The sequence below is a fragment of the Astatotilapia calliptera genome, chromosome 15 (genome assembly GCF_964374335.1).
Source record: "Astatotilapia calliptera chromosome 15, fAstCal68.1, whole genome shotgun sequence".
Lineage (NCBI taxonomy): Eukaryota > Metazoa > Chordata > Actinopteri > Cichliformes > Cichlidae > Astatotilapia > Astatotilapia calliptera.
This window is the reverse complement of record NC_137436.1, coordinates 34,644,905-34,657,613: the sequence shown is the minus strand read 5'-3', so window position 1 is coordinate 34,657,613 and position 12,709 is coordinate 34,644,905. Positions and strand designations below refer to the sequence as shown.

General features: G+C 39.2%; 1 protein-coding gene across 1 annotated transcript in view; it reads left to right on the top strand.

The window, feature by feature from the left end:
* Positions 1 to 12,709, top strand: part of LOC113037142 (homer protein homolog 3) — a 49,812-nt gene that overhangs the window by 21,307 nt on the left and 15,796 nt on the right. The window contains exons 3-5 of the mRNA XM_026193883.2: positions 6,110 to 6,266; positions 8,465 to 8,596; positions 9,063 to 9,170. Of these exons, the coding sequence (XP_026049668.1) occupies positions 6,110 to 6,266; positions 8,465 to 8,596; positions 9,063 to 9,170 (397 nt within the window). The remainder of the gene's footprint in view (positions 1 to 6,109; positions 6,267 to 8,464; positions 8,597 to 9,062; positions 9,171 to 12,709) is intronic.

The following is a 12,709-nucleotide window of genomic DNA, read 5'->3' as shown; positions in this document are numbered from 1 at the left end:
TTTTACGATGCACACGTAAAACTTTTCACAAAACACTAAACACAAATGTTATCCACAAATCGCACGTAGTTGTTTTGCACACCATCTTATTCCACTGAGAATTTTACAGTTTAACTAAATCCACTATAATGCACGTCTGCTTAATGTAATGTGTGCACACTGTCATTACCACACGATGTGGACATAAACTAGTGGGTTTTAGTCTATGAGGCATGTACCCACTGGTGAACTGAATATATATCATTCATGAAGGGGAAAAAAAACAAAGAATCTGCAGATCCTACTGTACTACTAAGATTTTATTTGGCATGTGTGTGTAAATAATGGATGAGCAATAGCTTCTGAGAAATAGCTTTGGTAACTTGCATTATTTAATGATATGCTAGGCAATGTGTTTGGGTTATCTATCCTACTTAGCTGTGCAGAGCTGTTAGTGGCCGATGAAAGCTGTAATGTTCACGTAAAGAGTGAAGTGGACAGTACTTTGGTTTGTTTAGTTAGTGTAATCAAACAAAACTAACCAAATGAACTAAAAATATTTATCCATTTAGTCTTGTGATATAAATAATTTCACCTTTTGATGCTAACCATACCCAACACGTCTTTAAAAATGAATAAAAATGCCATATTGGCAAAAATGTGACATTTTTATGAAGTTATTAGATATCATTAACAAAAGGTCTGACAATGAGCTGCAAAAAGTTCATGAAGAGACATTTAGGTCTATAAAGATTTTTTTTCTTTCTTTTTTTTGTAGTTTTGCTTCTACACCACCACACTGGATTTCAAATCAAACAATCCAGATGTGATTAAAGTGCAGACTTTCAACTGCAATTGAAGTGGTTTTAGAAACAAAACAAAACAGTCCTGCATGATTGGACAAACTAATATCATTTTAAATATAAGGATTAATTTTAATACTCAGATTAAAATCCTTTTGCAGGCTAGCACTCATGGACATCATCAAATACTGTTTCCTCCCCTGAGTTGCTTTGCTGGAGCTTTCACCGCAGCTGCCTTCAGTTGTGGGTCTCTCTGCTTTGAGTTTTGTATTTTAATAACTAAAAAGCTGCTCTTTTGGGGTGCATTCAGGTGACTGATGTGCACATTGAAGAATATCCCATTATCCATTTGCACTGTGATGAGCAGTTGACAGCAGCTGACTCAATGTGAGCAGAGAGTACGGCCATGTACACTCCAGAATTAATCCTGCTACTTCTGTCAGCAGCCCTCAATAAACACTAAGGACTTTTCCCACTGGCAGCCCTACATGCCCATGCCATAATGCTACCTCCACCGTGTTTGACAATGAATGCCTATGCATGTTGTTGTAAACGTTTTGTATTTCCATTCATGAAGGCTCCTCTGCCGCCTGCTCGGACTGTAGACCTTGACAATGATGCACCTACCTCCTCAATAGTGCTCTTATGAATTTGTTTTTCTTAACCAGGGAAATTCTGCCACTTTAGTTACCGTATTTTTCGAACCATGAGGCGCACCTGGATGTTAAACTTACTTGTTACACCTGGTAAAGCAGCAATGACTATATGAAGAATAGTCATTGCAGCTGTTTTCACTTTGCAGCCATTTGTGCTCAGTTTCAAATTACTGCTCAGACATCTCCGATAACGGTTCATTACCTCCGTTAGGAGGAAAATCACATCCCAGATAAATTTAAACTGACAGTGATGAAGTAACAATGGAATGAAAGCAATTATTTTGAAATCTCCACCTCCAAGACCATCAGATATGGAGTTTAAGCGTGTGTGATATTATTCTCTGCATTGCATTAAAGTTTAAAGATTTGTCCAAACTTCTGCTGCCTTCAAGTATCACATGGAAAATCGTAATTAGGAGTGGATTGCATATGAAAGAAGAGCCGGAACTTCAGTGTGCTAGAATCAATTCATCGTTTGATCGGTTTCTCTGCTAATTCTCGTCAAACCTACGTAGTTTTCACAGTTTTCATGCTGAAGTAGGGCAGTGCAGTATACACAAAACAAAAGTCTTGCTTGATTGAAAATAGATTTCACACCTATCCATTTTCAGTAGGAAAATGCTTGGTGTAAAATGAATTACTATCTGTTTTCATGACCTGTTAAATGTCAAAATAAAAGCATTACATGAGCTTGTAATTTGTTTGGGCAAGCACTGACTCCAGCAAGAAGGGGGAAAGGGCATGAATGAATGATACTGTATTAAAAATCACGATATGTACAAGAAGGAACAGCGCTGAATTTCTCCCTACAGAAATGGGCAATGGTCTGTGGTAACGACACAGATAATAATACATTTGTAAATGTTTGTCTCAACTTATCAACTTATTGTGAATGACAGTGAAAACCAAGTAAAACAACGGAGTGTAAAGCGATTGTTGTCTAAAACAAGTAATTTAATTCTAATGAGCTTGAAAGCCAATATTTCTTGTGACCATCTTCATTCTTCAACCGAGTCAGAACTGTGTTGGGCAAACTTTCATGTCGTATCTTAAAGTAGTCTCCAGGAATCGCTCTCCGGGCTTCTTGAAGGACCTTCGAAGCTCTTCTTTGGATGTTGACTGACTTTTAGACTTTTGTTACCTTCTCTGTCAAAATGATTCCGCACTACTTCAGATGTTGAGGTCTGAGCTCTGGGGAGGCCCGTCTCTGACTGATAGTGTTCCACTGTGTGTTTTTCTTCTTTTACTACAGTGGCAGTGTGTTTGGGATCATTGAAAAATAAAGCTGTGTGGAATTAGGTGCATAACAAATTAAATTTCACGGTGGTTCAAAATCTAAAGGTACTTTTCTAAATTCACCATTCCATCAATTTGACTAGATCCTCAATGCCACTGACTGAAAAGCCTCAAACTATGATGGAGCGTCCACCATGTTTTAGAGATGGCTGCAAAAAAAGCTGTTTGGTTATTTATTTATTTTTTGTAGCTTCAACGTCAGAAATCGGATCAAATGTGACGGACTGCCAGGGAGAAACGATATTAAAAACTGATAAAACAAAAAACTGTAGAAGTGTGACTAACTGTTACTAGTGCAGCTTAAATGTTGCAGTATTAAGGGTTGAGACTGAATGTTCCTCTTTGTGTAGCCATGTCTAATGTTATCAGTGCTCTGAAGTGACTTACTAAGTAACAAATATAGTAGCAGAGTGGAAAACTATTACTGCACAGCTTTTTATTTCATGATTTTAAGTAATCGGTGCCACAAACAGGATACCAGAAAAGCCAAACCAGCTGCCAAACATGGTAGTGGAGGGGTGATGATTTAGACTTGCAGCCAGAGGACCTGGGCACCGTGCAGTCACCGAGTCAACCATCAACGCCTCTTTAATTGGCCTCACATTTCTCTAGAAACGAATGTGAGGCCATCTGTCTAGTAATTAAAGCTTTGCCGAATTTGGGTTATACAACAAGCAAGTCACCAAACAAAAAACAGAATGGTTGGAAAAAGAAAATAATCAATGTCAAATCTGCAAAGTCAAATCACTTCTTTTTTTTTTTTGGCCCTCACAAAAATGTGAGCAAAGCAGTTCGCACTGAACTCTGAGGTCTAAAGGTTTTTATTAAAGGAGTTCCTGCTCTCTGAATGCTTGTGTAAAATCAGTGCCTCACATTTTTCTGTCTTTGGGGACATTATGATGGAACATTTATGGATAAAAAATGTTAGTGTTTCTTTAGCCTCAGTGAAAAAAGTATAAGCGACTTGTCAGAATATTATTAGAATAGGAATGAAACCAGTAAATCCAGTGTGTACATGGACTAATGTGATATTTCCTTACTTGTTTTTTGATTGAATCCACTTTTGGGTACTATCATTTCTATCAGAAGTCAGTGATAGTCCTTATATCTGTTGCTGCAGCCATCCTGGACCTGAAGGACAGAAATCTGCTCGCTTGCTGGTGCTGCTATTGTCTATTGTCTCTTGTACTTCAGCATTTGTGCTGAAACACTAAGAACTATTGTTTGTATGCAAATGTTGAGTAATGCCAAGCAAATCCTGCAGGAACAATTCTTCATATAGTCATTGCTGACCTATATACATGCGTGTTTCTCCTGCTTGGAGAAGGACCAAAGCCTACTCACGTTGCACATTATCCTCATTATTGTTGCTATATAATTGACTTTCCATGAGAATGGCTCATTGGCTACACTGACTTTGTGCAAACTCTATTAGCTGTGTAGTGTTGCGTGAATTCTCCAAAGATCCTGTGTAGTCGCTTATTGTCCAGCCCACAGCGAGTCTATGTCATTGCCTTCAAAGAGGCCGGGACGCTAATTGCACCGCTAGTACATAGCAAATCTTCAGCTTCATTTGCATCAATAGCCTCATTACACCAGGAAGGCATGAATGACCTGAAGGTCTGTGAGAAACACAAGCACATTTAGAGATTGGAGTATTTTAGTTGATGATTTGCATCCTGACAGTTTTACATCAAAGAATAATGATACTGAGTCACTGTTTTTGGTGGATACAGGTGGAATAGTCTTAGATTAGTGAGCTAAAAACTGTTGTACAATTTGCAATTTTCTCTATGGCTCAAAAAGATCAGAAAAGAACTCAGACTACAGTTGTCTTTCCAGAAAAAGCAAAAAACAAACACTTATTAACAGAATTGCCTTATTTTGTCTGTAATTATTCCATCCAACATTAATCTATACAGCGACTGCCAGCTAAAAAGAACCTGCTCCAACCAAAATTAGCTTCACCCAAGTTTCAGGAAGACTCAAAAGCACCGCCTCTGTTAGAATTTCAAGCCAGCTGCTCATTAAAATTGAGTGAAAAAGGTAGAATTATATTCTATAAGGTTGCATCCTGGTAATTTGATAGAAACATTTGATATTACTTGAGTGAGATCCTGATCCGTTCACTTCAGTTCATTTAAGAGAGTTTTGAGGGTTATGGGTGTTACTGCTGACTCCTGCTGTTGATACCTATGATGTAAATAAAATGCTTCGAGTGAGTATTTCACAAGGTTTCTGTGCTTTGTTTATATTGTTTTCTTCCTGTGTTATTATCCTAAAAAGTAAAAACAAAAGAAAACAAACCAAAAAAATAAATAAATAAAATGTAGAGCAAGTTTAACTGCGAATGAAATTAGTGACAGGAAGACTGAAGTGTCAAAACTGTCAGGTCAGATATCCATGTGGATATCTCAGAAACTGTGCAAATACAGCCACAGCTAGTTTGAGTGAAAAATATAAATATGTATCTTACTACACACAGACCCTGTGTTCCACTTAAAGTGATGGTCCAACATTGCTCTGTGATGCTCCAAAGATCACTCCTCTTTATATTCAGAGCCCCTAAAGAGTTTCTCCTCTGTGAAAACTGGCTCAGCCGAGAGCGTCACATGCAGACAGATTTAAGTCTCCTGAGAAATCAGGCATGTAACGGCTGACCTCAGGCAAGCCTCTCTGTCTGTGATAGAGCTGAGTGACAAGTAAAGAGTTCAGGCTGAAGGTGATACATTTACCTCCCGGTAGAAGTGACGTGTTGTTACAAAATGATTGATTGCACTATACATAAACAAATTAGGCGCACTCGAGCAAATATGCATAAGTGCCGAAACATTTTTCATTTAATTTGATGGTCCATATGCTAAATGCTGTATTGCTCATAAAATAAATAACATTTTGTATTCTTCTTCCTCTCATGCCATTTCTCTTACTGTATAAATATATTTTAAGAAAATGTAGATAACTGCAAATTTATTTCTGTCAACATGTTGGTAAATATAAACTCCTGCTGGCCTTAAGCAACAAAGCATGTGGCTTACAGATAACACTTCAAACATGAAGAAGCTAGAGATTGCAGGCAGATTTGGACAATAAATAATTCTTAAATTCTCCAGTTATGAACAGATGTGTTGACAGCTTCATAGATTGTTTTCTTCATAATTCAGACATCAAATATAATCATGACCTTATTAAACTTGTCATTTTTGTAAAAAAAAAAAAAAAAATGTTTTAATGTGATATGTAGAAATGTCGTTTGAACATGCTCAAGTTGTTTACGGAGTCCCTTTAATCGTAAGTGTACGTGCCACTGTGCTTTTTAATGAACGTGACACCAAACAGTCATAAGTTAATTTTTTCCTGTCTTTTCCTTTAAAGAGAGCAGCCCATCTTCAGTGCCAGAGCTCATGTCTTCCAGATCGACCCGGCCACCAAACGCAACTGGCTGCCGGCCAGCAAACATGCCGTCACTGTGTCCTTCTTTTATGATGCCACCCGGAATGTGTACCGGATCATCAGTGTGGGTGGAACTAAGGTAGGAGCCCAAGACTCTTAAATCCAGTCAGAGAGTACACATGTATTCAGATCTGTGCCTGTTCACATCACTGAAACACAGATCTGGAATAGTTTTAGGAATGCCAGGACAGATTTGACCACAGCTCTACTGCATAAGGCAAAGCTGCACGGGGGCTGTAAGAATCCTGTACGGGCCGAGTGGTGTCAAACACAAATGCATGAATGGGTTTTATTATAGACTGTATGTAAACAATGGAGGTAGCTGCTGTCATATCATGCAGTGCTTTGCGGACTTTTCAGCTGCTAGCCTTTAGCTGCATCCATAGACTCTACGGATGCTCCGGTACCTGCTTTGCTAAATCTAATAAGACTAAAAAATAAAATTTCAACACAGACTTTTTAAATGTGCTGTATTTTATGCATTAAAAAAACTTCAAAAGGCAACAATACCACAAACACAGAGGTAAAGCATAGCTTGGCAACTAATAGTTTAATAAGGCACAACTGGTGAAAGAGGACCGCCAGTAGTTAGAAAGGAGAAAGTCCTTATATAGACTATTTTTACATACACGCCAATGTAATTTGGATATTTTACAGGAATCTATGCAGTTGATGTATTTTTGGCCATTAGAGGAACTGCAGTTTTTTGCCATATTTTATTTTTAATCCTCTGAAATTGCTGCTTGCTTTTATAATTCCTCATCGGGTCACTTTTGAGTCATTCACGTGTTACCACAAACTCTGGAGTTGAGGCACATTAGACAATGAATCGTCCTCAGGTTTTTACGATGAAAGCAAACCACTTTCCAAACAAACTTTCTCAATTCTTTTAGCATCCATGAATTTTATGAACATTTGTTTCTGCATTTATTGAAAACATTTCTATTAAATACAGGAAGCCTGACGTGTGGGACTGTGTGAATTAGCATTTTTAGGGTTGTCTCTATCACACCTCCCCTCACATACTGTATGTTTTCCTACACATTTTGCAACAGTGGCCCTCAGACCAGCTCTTATAAAAAGCAGCTAAAACTCACCACTTTTGTTGTGAAGCACTTTGTGATACTTCTCTTCAAAGGTGCTGTATAAATATAATTTTACTTTACTTTTATCTTAATTGCAGTTTCCTCATCTGGTACTAGTATAGCACTGATGTAGAGACACTGTTTGTGGAGTATTATATTCTCCTCTCCTGCATTTTATTTAGCAAATGAGATTCTTTGAAGCACTGGAAGAAGATCTGTTTGCTTTGTGGCTGTTTTGGGTGGGATTGCATTACTCAAACACACCCATCGTCAGCAGAAAATCTCTAACGCACCCACATTGGTAACGCAGCCTCCACAGCAGCGCTGAAGCACCTGGGAGTCCCTAACAGGATATCTTGTTAGTGAAAGAAATTCAGAGAAAACGCTGCACTTTGTTGTTTTTCAGCCAGTTGTGCCAATTTGCCACCCTGAGACTGGAGGCTTTTGGAGAAGAGAATAAAGAAATCATTTGGCAACAAATTCACCTCATCAGACTGCTCACTCGAGAATATTACAGAAGAGACACAACAGAACGAGCTTTTTCACGTAGCTCGCTTTCCGTGGCCTGGTTATAGGTTGTTTTTGTCTCTGATTGCAACTGTATGTGACACAAATTTATTTTTAATGTCAGGGATTATAGTCACATGATTCGTTTGGTGATGCTGTGATTGTTGCTCACACACTGCCCAGTTTGCTGTGATGAGCTACAGTGAATAGATGCTCTCTTTTCGCTCAGTTTGTACAAATGAAAAATCGTTTTTTTGTTGGCAGTAATTATTAATGTCCTTCTTCTGTTTGATTTGTATATCATCATTTATCCCCGAAAGGGATCTTGGAAAACAGACTTTTGAAATAACTTGACGAGTGCCAAACATCTCACTAGTTAATTATGATGGTGAAGATCATCCCCCCTGACCTTGATTGGTTTATTAGAAAAACCCAAATACTTCATATCTCAGATTTATGTTTATCTGTAAGTCCTCTGTATGCTTTATAGATGTAGTCTGCATGTGCTCCAGTCTACATATCAAATACAACATATTTAACATCTTTTTTGTGCCTCTTTCTTATTTATGTCCTACATTTCTGGCAGCATTGCTTCATTTATCACAAAAAATAGCCCACTTTTCCTTCAGGGATCTTTCTGCGCTTTATTCATGTGATTTATTGTTTTTACTCTCTGTGGCACCAGGCCATCATCAACAGCACCGTCACCCCCAACATGACTTTCACCAAAACCTCCCAAAAGTTTGGCCAGTGGGCAGACAGCCGGGCCAACACAGTTTACGGTCTAGGCTTCTCCACAGAGCAGCAGCTGCAGCAGGTGAGCACAACACACACACACACACACACACACACACACACACACACACTTCAGAGCGTCGCTAATTTATTAGATGTCGCAAACAAAGAGGAGATTTAAGAAAGAGGACTGTGAAGCAGTAGAGGTCACTCCTGTGATGATCAAGGGCAGCGTTTTCTCTTTGGTTTTGAACATCTTTCAGATTATATTTAAAATGCATCCACAACACACGTGTGCATTTTCATTTTACCGCAGTGTTTCCTTTGGTGACGTTCATTCATCTTCAAGATTTCTCTGTTTACCTGAAATGAATTAAAGGGAGTTTAATTTACTAGATTTAGCACTGTAGATAATTTATTGCGAGATCAGAGAAACTTTAGTGCCAGAACATAAATTGATCGGACACTCTAGATATTCTCCAGGAGGAAACTTTGTGACGTTTTCAAACCGAGTGTAATTTCTGTCTTTTCTCTTCCTCAATCTGCAGTTTGCTGAGCAGTTTAAGGAGGTGAAGGAGGCAGCCCGTCTAGCCAGAGAGAAATCCCAGGAGAGGTTTGAGCTGGCCAACCCTGCACTCAACATCGCAGCTCCACAGGTAAAGCGATGCTGCACTTGCTTAAATCTCTAAAAAAGACAGGTTATCCTCTTACTCTGGTTGATTGGAGCATCCTAGAGGGAGAAAATCAAAACTCCGTATCTCACAAGAATCAAAGTGAAAGCAGCTAAAAATCATAACAGATCTGAGAATTACCATCAAAGACATATCAGCGTTCAGCTATACGACGAGGGAGGGATGCACGCAGTCTTGCCAAACAAAACACAAATCGCTGCTTAAAAGGTTTTCTACTTGCTGGTGTGGAGATCTCACTATGTAACAATAGTGTGCGTGGTTTTACTTCAACTAATAAATCATTACAATAAAATGAGGAAAATGTGATATAATTTGTTTTCTTCATCATATTTAAGAGCTGTTGGTAGCAATTTTAAACCATTAAACACACATCTATAAGAATCTCTGAGAGAACATTAAACCATGGACAGCAGGTTCAAGTAGTAGACTTACTGTGTGTCTTTTAAACAGACTTGATGGTCTCCGTGGCCTTTGCCCCAATATGACAGCAGAACGCTAATATCCCGACAAACTCTATGCCTTTGTTTCTATTTTAAACATATACAGAATCACGAGGGATTATATGATCCCCATCTGGCTGCTCCATTATTCTCTCGCCGGCTAACTCCATTAAAAGATTTCATGCATGAAAAATGGAGGCAAAAAGAAATGCGAGCGCTGAAGGTGTTCAGAGGGGCAGTAATGGCTGGGACTCAAAGAAAGGAAGAAGAATGACAGATCCGAAGTACGGAGGATAAAGAAGGGTGGATGGAGGTGGGAGCTCAATCATCTATAATTGAAGAGAATCTGGCTGCTGCTGACAGGACAATGGGCAGCTTTTGTCCTGCCACAGTAGGCAGTTTCTTGGTGAACTCGATAAGTCAGGGGCTCAGGTGGAGAAGTGAAAGTTTGTCAGTGGTGGAAATTTTATGTCCGTCATCTCACAAAAGCTGCTGCATTGTGACATTGTGTGCTAAAGCCTAAGGCACAGAGTGGTATTTATAGAAGTTGTGATTTATTAGTTGCTGTTTTCTTTTTCAAATGGAGGAAACAGTATCTCTTGCAAACATTTGGAAGTCTCAGAGTTGCTCTGCCAGCCTTTGTACATTGCTTATTTCTGCCAAGTTGAGAGCGGCTTTGGATGTTGTAGCAATGCAGATTCAAAACGGAGTAAAGTGCTTGTTTATGCTTTTGTGGGTGTGCACTGAGCGTAAGTCTTAACAAAGAGCCACTCGGCAGCTACGGGAGATTGCAGAGTCACGCTGCCAACCACAACCTCACCACTGAGACTCTCAGATAAGAGCTGATAGTGTGTCGAGGCTGAGAGAAAACACTCCTGGATACAGCAAAGCAGAGCATTAATTCCTGGAAAGAGCTGGATTTTATCAAAGTATGTGACAGTTAATGGTAAACCTTTGTTAAATTTGTGTGCTGGTACCTAATAGACCTGCACACAAGCTGATGTGAAGGGTCTGTTCTGAAACCAGGTGAACGGGTTTGTGATGTTTGCTGAGGTTAAAATCTCCACTGTCACAAATCTGCCAAGATTACGGTGATAAGTTCTGCTGCAGACCCAATCTGCTCTTTAGGAGGTTATAGTCACAGTTTTTGATAGAAATGTTTGGAGTGCCACAGTCTTACGCCACTTCCCCGTCCACTTTATCAGGTACACCTCGCTACTGTTGTGTTGGGCAATCGTGGCTCAAGAGTTGGCAGTTTGTCTTGTAATCGGAAGGTTGCCGGTTCGAGCCCCGTGAATGTGTGTGTGAATGGGTGGATGACTGAATGTAGTGTAAAGTGCTTTGGGGTCCATAGGGACTGAGTAAAGCGCTATACAAATACAGGCCATTTACCATTTTTGCCTTCATTCTTTCTTGGATAGATTCGGCAAGGCGGTGGAAACATTCCTCAGAGATTTTGGTCAAGACTGTGGCATTTAAACGATGCTGAGTTGGAACCTAGGAGTCCAAAGTGTGCCAGGAAAATATTCCCACCACCAGCCTCCTGAAACATTGATACAAGACGGGATGGATTCACGGTTAGGTGCTTTTTAGGCCAAATTTGGACCATTCTCCTCTGACCTCTGACAGCAACAGAAAGGCATTTTCACCCAGAGATCTGCTTCTCACTGGTTGTTTTCCCTTTTCAGACTATCCTCTGTAAACCCCACAGATGGCTGAGTGGGAAAATTCCCAGTAGATCAACAGTTTCTGAAATATTCAGACCAGGCTGTGTAGCACCAACAGCCACGCAATCTTCAAAGTCACCAAAATCATTCATCCTCTGATTCTCTGTTTGAACTTCAACAGGTTGTCTTGACCATATCTACCTGCCTTTGCAACATGTAATTGGCTGATTAGATAGTTAGGCTAATAAGCAGTTGAGCCATACCTAATAAAGTGGCCAGTGAGTGTACATTCACATCTGAGGAAATACATTGCCTAAATATGTTCATAGTATATTTATGCTTGGTCCTGATTTGCTGCAAAATAAATCGCAGCAAATACCCATAGTCTGTTTGTAATTGATGAGACTATGGGTATTTATCAGAGGGAATATTCAGTAGGTGAGTGCAATTAAAATAAATTTGACTTTGATTAAAGTAATTTCCACATTTCCTTCATTAAGGGACATCTCGATGAACAACTCCAGTGTCAGCACACTTGCTATATTATCTAAAATCCCAAACAGAATACTTCCTAGTGCTACATGTGTCATCAGTCTCTCAGTCAACGTCTAAAAATTGAGGTAATATATTTTTTGTCATTAATTTAAGTCTAATAAACCCGTGTTCAGCATCTGTACAGATGATCTGCTCAGCTGGGAAACAGTAGCAGTAACACTTGTGGTGCACAAACATAGAGCATGAAATACAACAGTCCTGGGAGTGAATCCTATGTTATGTAGAAAGATGTTTCGGCATGTTGCTGGACTTTCGCCATTTGAAATGATCATGTTACAGAGCTTATAACTACTTCTGTTGTCATCTCCTTTTTTATGGCAACACTAGTTCTAACACATGTTTGACGTTGTTGCTTTGCAGTCAGTGTGCACTGTCAGCACATGCAGGCGTTAGCAGAGGAATTGATAAGTTCAGACACATATGATGCTTTGCAAAATTTGGACCTTGTTCCCAAGTGTTGTCTGCATCTGTGAACGCCACCACAGTTTCTCTCAATCCAGCTAAAGCATGGCTATTTCAAACTAACTTAACGTATCACAGAAAACACCAAAAATTTACAATTACTGTTGCTACGGTGTCCCTATTTGCTATTTTGAAAGCTTAAAGTTTGATCTTTAAAACCATGAACATATCTTTATACATATGATTTCCTGATTAATTTTGAAATGCGTTCCCAAAGTGTTCCCAAATTCGAAAAATCCAGAAAAGAAGTAAATAAAACACATTTTCATTTGCAGTAAGGACACTGGGCATAGAGATATGATTTTAAGCTCTCAGTCAGTTGGTGTAATGTGAAAGGCCTGCATCACTGGGAGGTCAGAGGTCAGGGTTAGTAACATAA